The sequence below is a fragment of the Talpa occidentalis genome, unplaced genomic scaffold (genome assembly GCF_014898055.3).
Source record: "Talpa occidentalis isolate TD23 unplaced genomic scaffold, MPIMG_talOcc4v2.1 talOcc4.5, whole genome shotgun sequence".
Classification (NCBI taxonomy): domain Eukaryota; kingdom Metazoa; phylum Chordata; class Mammalia; order Eulipotyphla; family Talpidae; genus Talpa; species Talpa occidentalis.
Genome location: NW_023604861.1, coordinates 23,055,689 through 23,070,719, shown reverse-complemented (window position 1 = coordinate 23,070,719; position 15,031 = coordinate 23,055,689). Strand labels below are relative to the sequence as shown.

Here is a 15,031-nt window from a genome sequence, read left to right as displayed (position 1 = left end):
TATACAGTCAATCAGGGGAAAGATGAGGGTTACTTCATGAACAGGAGTAAGAATCGATGTTTATCTTCCTCCAAGGTGTCGCCATGGGCGTCTTGGCTAGAGCTTCCAGGTCTTGGAGCGAGGTCCCAGGGAGCCTAGGCTGGATTGGCATTTATTGACTCTTCTGGAGTGTAGACTTCAGCAGATGAACTGATTTGTGTGTGAATAAGGCAACCCAGGAGCTTCCGGCCGTGGGTCCAGCACACCTACCCAGGGCAGATAATGGATAATCCCCAAACCCTGGATCATCTCAGTGCCACCTGGGTGCCTCCAAACCAGCAGGGGTGGCCAGCCTGACGCTAAAGGGGGCGCGCGGTGAAATGACCAGACTGAATGGAACGAGGGAGAGGAGGGCGAGCAACTGTGCTCTCCTTCGCTCCAACCCTTTGCGGGGAGACCGGGTGGAGGGGCAGGTACCTACCACCCCCCGCACCCAGGAGTGGGCGGGCCGGGCCGTGGGCAGCACGTGCCAAGGCCACTATCCTCACCTGCCGCCAGGAGGGCCCGGGCGGCCGCAGGGGGCGGAGAGTGTGGGCCTGGGCGGCCGCGCACCTGGCGGGGCGGGCTGGCGGGAACAGAAGCCGGTGCTGCCCGCTGCGGCCGCAGGTGAGCGCGGCTGGTCAGGCTCGGCGTTCGCGAGTCTCCGCGGGCCGCGCTCCCCCGCGGGGGAAGTTTCTTGGCCGGGAAAGGTGCAATTGTGTGCAGCTATTCCTGGTATGTCAGGCGGGCCGGGCGGCCACCAGCCGGGGGGGGGGGGGGCGCCGCTTCCAGGGGCCCCGGGAGAGGGGAGGCGGCCAGGCGGGCGGAGGCGGGCGGGATGCGGGCGCGGGGGCGCACCCCCTCCCGGCGGGGCCGCGGTCCTGGCGGCGGGTGCGCGAGCGCGGCGCGGGCCACGGCCTCGTGGTGGCCGGTGGCATCCCCTGGCCCAGACAGTCCGACCGCAGGGCGGCGGCGGCCGGGAGCCCCGGGAGGCGGGGGCGGACGGAAGCGGCGCCTCTGCGGTCCCGGGGTGCGCGCGGGGGTGGGCGCGGGGGTGGGCCGGGCCGGGGCGGGGCCGCTCCCGGAGGGCGGCGGCCGCGCTGCGACTTTTGAAGTCTTGGGTTGGTGGGGCGGGTGCCGCGCCGCCCTGCGCCGGTCCTCGCAGACCTGGGGTGGATTTCAGGAGTTTTAAAGAAAGCCGCGTCTTCAGTCCTCGTGACTTCGAAACCTTCCTAGCTGCAGGGCGCCACAAAGGGACCCCGAGCCCCGGCGTCTCGCAGCCGGAGCAGAGGCCGGGGCGGCGGGCGGAGACGCGCGCGGGACCCCGGGCCCCTCCGCGCGCCACTCGTCTCTCTCTCCCGCTCTCGCTCTAGACCTGGAAGGGATGGAGGAGGCAGACACCGACTGCGCCGTCGCCTTCGCGGAGGCCCAGCGATGGGTGGAGGTGAGTGCCTGCACCCCCACTTCTGCGCACGACTTTGCACCCTGGGGCGGGCGGAGCGCGGTGAGAGCGGCCCCCGGCGCTCGGCGCTCCTGCCAGTTTTCCTGACCACGGCGGCTGCGCAGCTGCCGGGGTCTGGTTTGCTGATGCTTTTTTTTTTTTTTTTTTTTTTTTTTTTTCCGGGAGTGCAGGGCCAGGGGCTGGGGGGATTTTGCAAGCTCGGCTTCTCCTGTCTTTTCCAGTTAAGCTTAGCGCGGCCCTTCCCCCGACGGTCTCGCTCTGGCGAGTTCCGGGACCGAGTGTCTCCGGGGACCCGTCCACGTTGGCACCGGGACGCCGGCGATGGCTCTCTGCCGCGCAGAGCTGGCCCCGGGTCCTCGGGTGCGTTTCTTTGCAGCGGCTGGGACAGCAGATGCCGGCACGTGCCTGCCGGTACCTGCGTAGGAAGCGCGCGCGGTGTGCGGGGCGCGAGGAGGAGGTTAGACACCTGCGGCACCAGGACGGATGCTCTTCCCGCCGCCCCGGGGGTGGAGGCAGGGTTTGTACTATTCGAAAGCACCGGACTAAGGTCTCATTGCTAATTTCCTAGCTCTACATGAGAAAAGGATTTCTCCCATTCCCTTCCTTGGCACAGAAAAGAAGTTCTCTTAAAGGCGTCTTCATCCACGTCTCAGGGTTACACTTATCTGCAGAAGGTTAATACTAGGAGTTCTGGCCTTTGTTCTATTGGATGAAAAAAATGACTTATCATTTTTTTTTAATCGGAGTAATATTGCATTATAACATTATATAGATTTCCGGTGTGCATGATTATAAATCAAATTACAGTGACTTTTAAAATGAGGCAAAAGTAGTCTTTCCAGCAGAAGTGAAACAGGAACAACTGCTTGCCAGACGACTGTTACCAGCATCAGCCTGGCAGTCATTTGGAAGCTATTGATGTCACGTGCAACATATTTAAAAATTCAAATTAGGTTTAAAGATATTCCACAGGAAAAACAAGATATTCAGTAATCCCAAAGCAAACATTTCAAAAGAATTCATTTGTCCTAAGGAAATGAATGATTATGCGTAGAAAAAATAGAGAATACACTTTCAATGTTATAGTTCTTACACTAAAAGGAATGAAACGTGTGTATTGTTACCCACTAGATAGTGGGGAGCGGGTGTCTAAGAAACTAGCTTTTGGTATCATTTTTGAACTGAAACTTTGCCCTAGTCTGAAGGTGACTTAGGTGTATAGGGAGGTCGAGAGAGGAATAAACACATATTTGAATTGAAATGAGAATGGAAAAATCTCAGCAATGTGGTTAAGAGAAATAACTTCCCTCATTCATAAACTTTGAAGTGAAGGCTTCTGGAGGTAATTTTCCATTGGTAATGTTTAATTCTGTGTAATTTTAGAAAAGAAATTAAAGTTGCCTTTTTGTAGAGAGGGAGTTTGGGTATAAAGGGAAGAAGAAGGGAAGAAATGGGACAACTTTCAGTCATACAGGTCTCCTGTGTGGAGTGTGTGTTTCCTTGCTCTAGATTTGCTTCAGGAAATCTGTGACTACGTTGGATTCTATACCCTTTTTCTCTTTTATTATGGAGATTGTTGAAACCTGAAAATTCCTTGATTGTGCAAGATCTTTGGGGCAGGGAGTTTGTATCTACTAAGCCTAGGAGAGGTGGGCTGTGATATAATGATAGAGCTTGATATATGTTGATATATGATATATATGATGATATATATATGCATCTTTCCACTGCCATCCACACCATCTAAAAGGAGTTTTCAGCAATGATTTGGCAACCCTGTAAACTGTTTTGTTCAATTCTAGTAGAGTGCTGAGTCTTTCTAGTGACATTGCCATATTTTAATATAGTTAATGAAATTAGGTGATTTTTCTCCCCCTGTAGCTGCCCCATGGAGAATACCATTGAAGACAACTTACATATTCACATATCCTTTGGGAACACTCAGTATTTGAAGTCACAGCTGTGTGTTCACTGTAAGGTTTATTTTCTCTAGCTAGTGTCCAAATCTATCTTTACCAAATATGCACAACCAAAGTGAATATTTTAAAATAATTAATCTTGCCAAAAGAAGCAGAATGAATGATTCTCTCAATGCTGCAAATGATTAACTCTGACAGCCCCTGAAGATAAAATATTGATTTCAAAATGCATTTTATAAATATTTTGAAAATTGTGGAAGATGATCATGTAAATCTTTTCCCTGCTTATTAATATTCTTGCTCCATTTCCCCCAAGTATTATACTTCTTCTACATATATTGAATCATTGGCAGGTCATTCATACACCTATGTATATGTATAGTGTTATATAACATGATACATATAATATATGTAATATAATCTACCTTTATTTTCAGCTGCAGCTTCAGATAACTCAAGGTCAAGAAACTCAGTGACCTTGTAAAACTTTGATGACAGAGTCTATGTCAATATGTCCTTGCTGTTTCCATTCTTCATCTGTGATTTTAAAGAGCTGCTGTATTATTCCCAAACCAAAAATTAAAGATTTTTATTTTTTGGGTGGGAGGGTTAAGGGAAAGAGAATGGAGAGATGAGGACTAGTTGTTGTTATTCTGCCAATTATTATCATTCAAGATATTTTTACTTCACCTTGTGCTTTGACACTAAAGAGTATATATACTTCTCGTTAGTTCAGTTCAAAGCAACTAGAAATGCTACCTTTTAAGGCAATTCACCATGGTGATATTAGATTATGATCTTTTTGCAAATGCTGCATGAATATTAATAATGTAGCAGTGTAGCTTTATGATTAAACACTTATTTAAACCAAATAATGTAATGATTTGAAGGCACAGGCAGGGGGGAGCTTGATTCTAGCAAGGTCATGGAGTCAGTGATGTAATGGTAGAAAATGCAGCCTGGATCCTCTAATTTTAGTCCTTTTATGCAACATGTTTTAATTTTCTCTACCTAATAGTTGCCTGTTTTTTTTTGTGTTTGGGGCATTTAAAATCCTTTTAGTAAATAAACGAAATACCAATGAAAATGGATATAACGTTCATTGCATTGTATGGTCACCAGTGTCCAGTTACCAGTTTGTAAGTGAACGTTGCTCTCTAGTTGCGTTTAGGTACAGTGGTAGTTTTGTGATCAGAGCAGGACAGGCTCACTTAATTCACCACCTTCCTGCTCACCTGCCCTTCCTGTTACCTTTTGGTGGAAGTTTTTCAGTGTTACTATAGCCCTGTAGAAGAACCAGTGGGATGCCAAATTGAGCTCCTTGACAAACCAGCCACCAGAATGTGATTCCTTTCTTAGTTACCTCCAGCTAGTTGATCTTTTTTCCACCTGCTTCAATTTTATCCTTAGGGACATGTTGGTTACCACCTTTGTTCACTGTTGGTGCTAGATATTTAAAGAATTGCATTCTGTGGGTCCCCACTGATTTAGGTAAAATCCTCCTAAATGGTTTCTTCTTTCCCTGAAAAATACATCATTCCACAGCTGTGCTCTGGTCTGAAAGGGTTTGCTTGGGGCACTTGAATCCTTGGTGCATACCAGTGTCATCTGTAAACTAAATGAAGGTCTCATGGATTTGTACTGTTGTTTTGCACACGTTCACTTATAAACTGGTAACTGGAAACTGGTGGCCATCCAATGCAATGAACGTCATATCCAGTTTTCAGTCTCATTGGTATTTCATTTATTTACTAAAAGGATTTTAAATGACTCAAACACAAAAACAGGCGACTCTTAGGTATAAAAAATTAAATATTTGTCTGTAGACTAAGTGAAGTTCTCATGGATTTGTACTGTTGTTTTTCACGTGTATGTGGAATGACATGAACATTCATTTGAAAATGTTACTTTGGTCATAGAAGCATTTCCAGTATTTGCATATAATTTCAGTGAACAGATTTTTAACTTGAAAGTACTATGATGATAAAAATTGGTTAAGAATTTGATGGTTAGAAAGCAATTCTTATGCTAATTGTTGAAGCCAAATTAGCTTTCTAAAATCTAAACCTAATTTTTATTAGTTCCTTTGTGGAGAGTTCTGAAAAGATTTGAAAGGCAACAATACCTAAATACATTGAGGCACAGCATTCAGAGCCCTCTATAACCAGGTGTCTGTCTGTCTATCTCTCTGACTGTCCACACTCACATCTTTATTTTAGGACATTTTCTTTTTCCTTTTCAATCTGCCTGTTCTGTTCCCCCCTCTGTCTCTGGCAAATTCTCTCACCCTCCCACACTTTTGACTGTACCCAGTGCTTGTATAAATAAATAAATAAATCTTTAAATATATATATATATATATAAAGCAGTTTGGAATCAAATAATTGTTCAAGTCCTGACTCTGCTAATTAAATTCTGTAGGTTTCAGTTTTCTTCTTTGCCCCTTGCATTGTGGTTATGCCAGTTAAATGAGAGATTGAATATGAAGTAATTAGTGTTCCCATATAATTGCTGGTGTCTCTCAGTGCACAGACTGCTGTGCTGTTCACCTCTGGGCTGTTGTGGATGAAATACTCGTTATTCCTTGTTTGCCTAATAGCTGTTACTCCACTTCATTCCTCCGTACTCGGACTAACCTTTTTGTGACCCTATCAACCTTTATGTGAAATTGTCTCTGAACTTCCAAAGTCCCATCCATTTCTTTCTCTCCTCTATTGCTCCCTGTAGCTCTCCTTTTCCTGCACTTGTGGTAAAATTTAAGCCATTTTTCCATATTAGACGATGAACTGAGGGCAGGAAAAGTATCTTTTGTCTGCGGATTGCATGGTGCTTGGCAAGTGCATTTTGAATGAAAGTACTATCTGAAGACTGTAGTTCTAACAAAATTTAAAGATGAGATTTTAAAGACAATAACTCATTCCTTCTTCCAGAGGAAACTTGCTGCAGTGTGTAACCCTGAGTCCTTGGTTGGGTAGTTGTTTGGTGGGGACCAACTACTAGAATGTTCTTCATCTTGGGTGACAGTGATTGCTCCTCTATCTAACATTTCCTCTTCTGAACCAACCTTGTTCCTGAATCATGCCATCCTACCTGGTTTTCAAATTAATGGCTTCCCTCAGGGGGATTTGCATTCAGTCCTTTTGTTATCCAAAAGTGGCTATTATGTACCTACTCTGTTTCAGGAGGTACTGGCTGACCTTAATGCTTCACCTGCCAAATTCTTAGCCTTTTTCCTGGATCTCCAGACAGAAGCATGACCCTCTGAAGAACAGACATGCAAAGAAACCCAACAGCATCTGCAGATAATGGCTGCAGTGGAAGTTGGCACAATGCACCATGTGTGGCATTGAAGAGCAGCCTGAGTGTGCCCAAGGGGTGGGGCAGCTCACAAGAGAGGAAGCGGGTGAGCCGAGGCTCTGGCTAACACATATGTGCACAGGGCTAGGGCATTGTGACTTTAGTCCTTGTGAGATCTTGAAGTTACATACAGCACAACCTTTAGGCATTGCTTAGAATAGTTTATTTTTGTTTAGGTAATGTGCACACGTAATGAAATGCATGAATTTTATTTTACACTCGGAGGGGGTTTTGTCAAATATGCATACCCCCTGTAACCAGTACCCCAGTCAAGATATAGGATAAAAGTTGGATGGCCACATATAAAAGATGAAATTAGACCACGTCTCACACCAAACACAACAATCAACTAAAAGTTGATAAAGAACTTGGATGTAAGACCTGAATACATAAAATACATTGAAGAAAACAGACAAAACACTCCATGACATAAGCTTCAGAGATCTCATTGCAGATTTGTCTCCAGCAGCAAGAAAAACAAGAGTTTAAACAACTGTGAATGCATCAAACTAAAAAGATTCTGCATAGCAAAAGTGACTGTAACTAAAGCTGAGTGAGAGAAAATATCTGCATACCATAAATCTGACAAGGGACTGATATCAAAGATCTCTAAAGAGCTCATATATCTCAACAAAAAGAAAAATAACCTACTCAAAAAAATGGGCAGAAGAGCTAAATAGGTACTTCTCCAAAGAAGCCATGCAGATAGACAATAGTCATATGAAAAAAAAAAAAAAGGTTATCATCATTTATCAGGCAAATCAAAACCAAAATGAGACATTACTTCACCCGTGCAAGAATGGCCCATTATCAAAAAGACCAGAAATAACAAATGCTGGTGAAGGTGTGGAGAGAAAAAGGAACTGTCTTACTTTTGGTGGGAATGCAGACTGGTCCAGCCCCTAGAGAAAGCAGTGTGGAGGTTTCTCAAAAGACTGAAAATGGGTCTGTCATAGGACCCAGCAATTCTACATAGATATCTATCCCCCCTCAATACAAAAACACTAATTTGAAAGGAAACCTGCACGTCTATGTTTATAACATTGTTTACAATAGCCAAGATAGGGAAACAACCGAAATGTCTCAGAACAGATGAGTAGATCAAGAAGATGTAGTATATATACACAATGGAATACTACTCAGTGATCAAAAAGGATAAACTCATGCCATTTGTAGCAACATGGATGGAGTTGGAAGGGATTATGTTAAGTCAAACAAGCCAGAAAGAGAAATTTGAATACTGGATGGTTTCACTTATATGTGGAGTATAGAAAAAGCAAACAAAGGGGCCTCCCCGGTGGCGCAGCGGTTGAATGCTGGGTTGCAAAGCTGCCCGCAGCCTCTGCAGCACTGGTTCGATCCCCGGCTGCTCCCCGGCCACCGGAGGAGGGTCCCACATGGCGCACAGACCTCTCCTGCCGCCCGCTGCTCCCCTCAGCAGTGTACTTCGGTCCTTCTGCCTGCTCTGCTCCCCGCTCTGGCTCTGGTGAATTCTCTCACCCTCCCGCGCTTCTGACTGTACCCAGTGCTTGTATAAATAAATAAACAAACAAACAAACAAATAAATAAATAATCTTAAAAAAAAGAAAAAAACAAAGGGTCAAAGACAAACTGTAAAGCTAACTCCTGAAAGCTGGTTTTCAGAGGAGGAGAGGGAAGGGTGACTAGTGGGCGTGGGAGTAGAGGAGCACACAGTGGACTTTGGTGGAAGACTGTGTGTGCTTAGGTGGTGGGAGTGCTATGGTGACTGTACCCGAGAGGGGATATTTATACTATCAAAACTCTGGCAAGGATATGGAACAGTGGCACTTGAATAACCATAAGTTAAAGAAATTTCAAATAAGATAACAAGAATATCCCAAAGCAGTGATTCTCATCAGTGGGGTTACTGTTTGAGTTAATCATCTGAACTAATGTTTTCTTCAGTGCAATCCTACATGGTCAGGTGTACACACCAGTTAAAAGCAAATTACCCTAATATGTTTTGAATAATAAGTATTCTGCATTTATTTAAGGATCAGAATTTCTATTCTCACAAATAATGGGATGATTTCACTCATATGGACTATAGAGAAACAAAACAAACCCTGAAAATATGACTATAGAATTGCAGCTACTAGAGGGGGAAGAATGGTAGGGGTGGAAACAGAAGGGGAGGGTCCCAGTGGTCTGGGGTAAAGGACCAGGGGTGCTTTGGTGATGGGTGTGGTGTGGATCTGAATCATATACCGTGTTGTAAATCAGTGTTACCTCAGTTAAAAAAGCAGCTACTGATTTTTTTTATCACATACACCAAGAGCTATGGAATATTTTTGTCACTCGAGAGTTCCCTTCTAGAAGGGCACTCCACCCCTACTATAGGCATGAGAGGAGGGCGTTCACAAAATTTCCTTGGAAAGGAAGTGATTCACACAAATAGGAATCAGGGCAGGGAGGCCATTAGAATAACCTTATTCAGGAAGTGTAAACAAATAGGTCAGGGTATTTCCTATTTCCTGAGGAACTGGGAGGGTTCCAGCACAGTGTCAGTCATCCGGGAGCCTTCCAATGGGCATGGGAAGCTAGAAATGGAACTCCTGTTAAAGTGGAGGCAAATGCCAAGAATGTGCACCTCTAATAAAACAGTGTTCTTGAACCATTAGAGAAGTGGACACACTTGACCAAAGGGAATGAATGCTTTTTGCTTCTTGGTTGGTGCTCATCACCAAGTTGCTCTCTGAAAGTTTTGGGCTTATCTTCAAACTTGGGCATGGACTGAGGGCCCCAGCTTCTCCATATTTTGCCCAGAACTGGAAATTGTCATTTGTATTTTTCTTTTAAATACAAAAAGGTAAAAGATGCATGCTCTATTTTTTCTCAGATTACTAATGATGTTAGACCTTTATGTAACAGGAGTCTCATGGGTTTCCTCTAGGCGGGAAGGATGCAGCTGAAACATTCTTCCTCCTCTAGTAGCTGCAATTCTGCAGTCCTGTTTTTAGGGTTTGTTTTGCTTCTCTATAGCCCATATGAGTGAAATCATCCCATTATTTGTGAGAATAGAAATTCTGATCCTTTAATAAATGCTGAAACAAGGATTCTGCTCTGCTAAGTGAAGCCACAAAAGGCTCAGAGTGGCCCTAAGCCAGTGAGGCGGGCCTCCAAAGTCTCGAGCAGGGCAGGACCATGAAGGAAGTGTCTTCCTGAGTTGTCATTTGCTTTGGGGTTGTTTGGAGACAGAGTTTGCTATAAAATGAGGAGATGAAGAATGAACACTTGGCCATTTTGAGGTAATAGAGTACCTTGATGTTTCTTTAGCCGTTGGTAAAACACAGTAATCCTTAAGCTTCTCCTGAGAGTTCTGTCTTGAGTGTGGCAGGGACTGTGCAGACTTGTTTGGTTCTTGTCCTCCCACTTTCTCTCTCTTCTCCCCTTCTGCCACCTCCTTCTCCCTCCCAAGGGTGCTTGGGCTGGGAAAGAACTACTGTTGACACCAGCTTGCCCCTTTTACATGCACCCCCATTCCTTTTTAAACTTATGTCCATATAACAGTATTTGAGTTATGGAAAAGCACTGGCTTTGAGAATGCTAATTAATAAAACAAAGCAACAGCAACAGATTTGCCCAACTCTTTTAGTTCCGAGAAAATACACTTTGTAGGTGAGCTCTTTATCTATTATCATCTGCAGAGGGACTTGTTTATATTGTTCCTGTGTCCTGCGGTCCCTGACAAGAACATTTCCAAGTGCTTGTTGAAGGAATGATATTTTGTGTGCAATTAAAAGGTTGGCTTATTTAATTGATGTTTGCAGATCTCCTTAAGGCTGTCTTACTCTCAGAAATGTATTTGAGCCTGAGGAAATGATAAATTATGCATACCTGTGTTTAGTCTTTAGTTTGCGAAGGTAATTATTGGGTGTGTTTCTTTAAAAACATGTTTGATGTACTCAAAGCTCTTAATAAGGATAATTGCTTTCATATATGTACCATTTTCAAAACAGAGGTTTAATTCAGCCTGCCACTTTGCTCTAAGGAGATGGGCATTAGTTAATTCTACATATGGATCACAACAGCCCACAAACAGCCTTTGCAAAGATTGTAAAATCTCCTTGATAGGTGCTCTGAGACGGGTTCTGATTTCTGGATGCCATATTTGATGCTTGAGTACATTTAGAGGAGGGTCCATAGTGCTCGACACTGTGTCATAAGGAGTGAAGATTCTGAATGTCCATCTCAAGGGTGTGGAGGGGTGTTCCACAGCACCAAACAATTCTCTGATGCCAATTGAGTGTCCTGCATTTGACTCAGTGTGGACACTATCTATCTGGAGATAACACTCCCCCCCCTCCACCCCCACTCACCTGTCACCTGTAGTCAGGGCTTGCAATCTAGGCAATTGATTCTACAGCCTCACCTCTAAGTCATTACACGCTACTGCTGGCGAGTGATACTGGTCAGTAAATCACAGTAAACGATTTATGAATGAGGAAGAGAATGAATAAGAGCCCTTATTCCAGGTAAATCTGTATAGTTAGCTGTTTTCTGTTCATAACAAGTCCTGCACTCCAGAACAGGTTCTAGCTCGTAATGTTAGTGCCTGGAGAGCTCATGATAATCAAATATTACATAAGCTGCAGAATTGCTGGTAGATACTGGAGCAGTTGCAGACTTTATTTTGATATGCTCTGGTATATCTAAGTGAATGGCTTGTGCTGAATAAACCACTTAAGTATTACAAAAGGGAAACATTTACGAGATGACACTAAGTTATACTTTGAACTAGAGTAGGAGATAATTATATCTAATTTCTTCTATAAGACAGTTTATGAAAGTTTCAGTTTACTTGCTTACATGACCTACATTTCCGTAGTCCTGGCATACCAAAACTTGTTCAGAGAAATAGGCAATATTTTTGATGAGGATAATTTCTAATTAGTATTTTTAACTTGTAAATTCTGAAGCAAAGATCATCATCAATGATTGTGCCTTCTTGACTAAATTGAGATTTGACCTAGATGTCTGAGCTGACAAGGGAACATCTGAATTATTTTTTATACCACCCTTCCATAACAGTCAAAGGAAGGGCAGTCATTGCCAACTCATTATGAACTTTGATTCTGGAATTCTTTAGAATCTGAAATCTTTAATTCTATCCAAGGGAGGAGAAAATAGGCAAGCACACATTTTGCCTTCTTGGGCTGTGTCTAACCCATTCGGACTTATTCTGTTGTTTGAAGAAAATACTGTTCTTCTGTTGGCAACAACAGATGCAGGTGATTACACCTTCCTTCTTGAAACATTTCCTTCAATTGTCCTCTGAATTTTTCTCCCATTTAACTTATTGTTTTTGACTGCCCTTTGCTGAATCCTTCTAATTATTTTGATCAGTCGATGTTAGCGTCCCTGGTTCATCAATACATGTCTTCTTTTCTGTCATCTTTCCCTAGACATTATAAAATCCATAACTTTATATACTGCTATATGCAAATAACTTTCATATTTATATTCCTTACCCTGATACTGTCTTTAAACTTTCTTCTAGATTGATATCTGTCTCTATATCTGTTTGCCTACTCAAGATTTCCAGTTATAGGTGAAATAGGCACATGACATTATCTTCAAAACTAAACTCTTTGCTCCTCCCTTCCTACCACCTAACCAGTGATCTCTGAGATGTTCCCATCGTAGTAAAATGGTCCCATTGTTTACCCAGTTGCTTAGGTCCCTAACTTTGAAGTCATTATTGACTTTTGTTATTATCATACCCCACATCCAATCTTTCAAGAAATTCACTTGATTAAATCTTCCAATACATATCTAGAATCTGTCACTTCTTGCCATAACCACTATTAGCTCTCTGCTTTCAAAGCTATAGCCAGATTCCTGTTTAAAATGTAAACCAGGAATTACACATTCAACTCTGCCTGCTCCTCCACCAAGAGCTATCCATCACATTTAAAATAAATTATGAATTGTGAAACCATGGTCTATGGGCTCCCAAACATCTGTTTGCCGCATGCCCACTCCCTCTCTGTTCTCATGCTTTCATCTTGCTTGCTGTGCTGCCATCATAAAGTCTTCCTGCTGGTCCTCTAAAATGAAACCAAGGTTTTTGTTTTAGGGCATTGTGTTGCCATTTCTTCTGCATGAATATGTGTCCCTCACTTATTCAGGGCTCAGCTTAAGTGAAGCTTCATCATTCTCCTCTCCTTCTCTTCACAATCTTTCCTGTTACTCCACACTTATCTTTAAAGCACTTATCATCACTTGCTTATATAGATATTTTGCTTTGGTTGCTATTTCCACTAGAATGTAGGTGTCTTATGGGCCAGGGCTTAATTTGCTTTCAAACCCTTGAATAGTACTGGGCATTTAGCAGGCAGTCAATAGATAGTCATTGAGTAAATAAATGGAGGAATTAAAAAAAAAGTCAATTCTTTATACTTGAAATCTTTTAAACTTTGTGACATCACTGGCTTTCTGACAGTGCTTCACTCAACAAGAGAAGTTGGGCGTGTTGTATTAGGTTTGTTTTTTTTTTTTTGGTTTGTTTTGCTTTTTTGAAAGTTCAGATCTAGATCAAGCCAGTTCAAAGCATGTCTTTAAAAAGGCAGCTATGTGATATTGACTTTGATCAAACAATTGTAAAGATGCCCAAAGGCAAGCAAGACTGTAAGTTTAAATAGATGTTAATGAAAATTTGGGGATGAACCTTCTTAGCTGAATGCCCAGCAATGGGGGCAGTGTGTTATCGAGAAATTTGGAGGTATAGGTCATGAATAAGATCTCCCAACTCACTCATCAGTGTTCTCTACCTTTTGCATGGATGAGATCAGGAAATGAGAGACAGAGAAGCAAAAAATAGTTTTATCCTGTTTATAATTAAGAGAAAGCAATTAAAAAATTGAGAACAAGAATATTATTCCCTTCAGCTCCAATCAACCAAGGCCTCCTGCCTCATGCTTTCAAAATGCTGCATTTTATACAAGTTTTTTTTTTTCAGAATTGTTCTGAAATGTCCCAAAAACCTGAGGCGTGGAGACTTTTCAAAGGTCTTTGTTCAAAATGAGAGAAAAGAAAGCTGGAAACTCCTTGTCTATTTTTATGCAAACTCCCCCCCCATCCCTCATTGTCATATGAACTGAGTAATGTTGTTCATTTTATAAAATTTTTTTTTTACAGATGAGAAAAGTATAGAGGAATTTCTTTCCTGATACCAAACAGCCCATACTGGCAGAGCCAACATTTGAATTAGATCAAACAAAAACCTCAAGCTCGATCCATTCCTCTCCTCTATTCCTCTCCCTCTTTTTTAACTGTACCTGCTGACAGGCTCCTACACACCTCGTTGTGCTGTTGAGCTGCTCCATGTTTCTCTTGGTTCTTCAGTTTTCACAATTGGAGCCAAGTTAAAAAGCACAGGAAAGTGGGCCTCACTGATAGTGCAAGGGGTTAAGACGCAGCCTGTGAAGCTATTCACAGCCACTGCAGCATGAGTTCGATCCCCAGCCAGGGAGGTGACCCACATGGCACAGCAGACCTCTCCTGTCTCGCCCGCTGCTACCCTCAGCAGTGTGTTTCGGTCAATCTGCCTGTTCTGTTCTCCACTCTATCTGTGGTGAATCCTCTCACCCCCACACCTCTGGCCTGTACCCCAGTTCTTGTATGCATAAATAAATAAATCTTAAAAAAAAAAAACAGCACTGAGTCTTGGGAAATATCTTTAGAGATTAGAAGATGGAAGGGGAGATTGCAGTCAAAAAGACAGACAGAAAACTAGGACTACCTTAGGGATCCTAAAGAAGCATTGATTCCATGAAACACAGAAATGAAGAGGATTTTCCACAGTGTTCAAGACTAGAAGTGACCAAGGGAACAAAATGGAAACAAGCCCATTGAACTGGCAAGAGAGTAGCGTCTCACTTGTTGAAAGGACTGCTGTGGAGTGTTGGTGTGGGAGCCAAGCCAACCTTCAGAAAATCTTTCTGGAAACTCTTAGTATAGGGGGATAGGCATGCCATGCAAGAAGAGGTAGGAAGAGCTATAAAAAATAAAATCAGCTTTCTCTCCAACACACTATGTATTTGTGTCGGCAAAATCATCGCCTACTCCTCCCTTCCCTCTAGCCTACATTTTTGGATATGTCAGAGGTTACAACCTTCACATATAAGGGAAGTTTGCTCCAGGACTACAAATCTGCCATGTAAAGCACCAAGGGTGGGCCTCTCTGGTGGTGCAAGGGGGTAAGCATAGCACTATGAAGCTGTCCGCTGCCTCTGCACCATGAGTTTGATCC

At 43.2% G+C, this 15,031-nt stretch overlaps 1 protein-coding gene across 6 annotated transcripts in view; it reads left to right on the top strand.

Moving 5' to 3' along the window:
* The first annotated feature begins 1,332 nt into the window (after positions 1-1,332).
* Positions 1,333-15,031, top strand: part of LMO7 (LIM domain 7) — a 196,330-nt gene continuing 182,631 nt past the window's right edge. For 3 of the 6 annotated variants that reach the window (XM_054701383.1, XM_054701382.1, XM_037528914.2), the window contains exon 1: positions 1,357-1,462. In XM_054701383.1, the coding sequence (XP_054557358.1) occupies positions 1,403-1,462 (60 nt within the window). In that variant the 5' untranslated portion in view covers positions 1,357-1,402. Of the gene's footprint in view, positions 1,463-15,031 lie in introns of all 6 variants that reach the window. The other 3 variants (XM_037528915.2, XM_054701384.1, XM_054701385.1) reach the window with 3 other exon arrangements.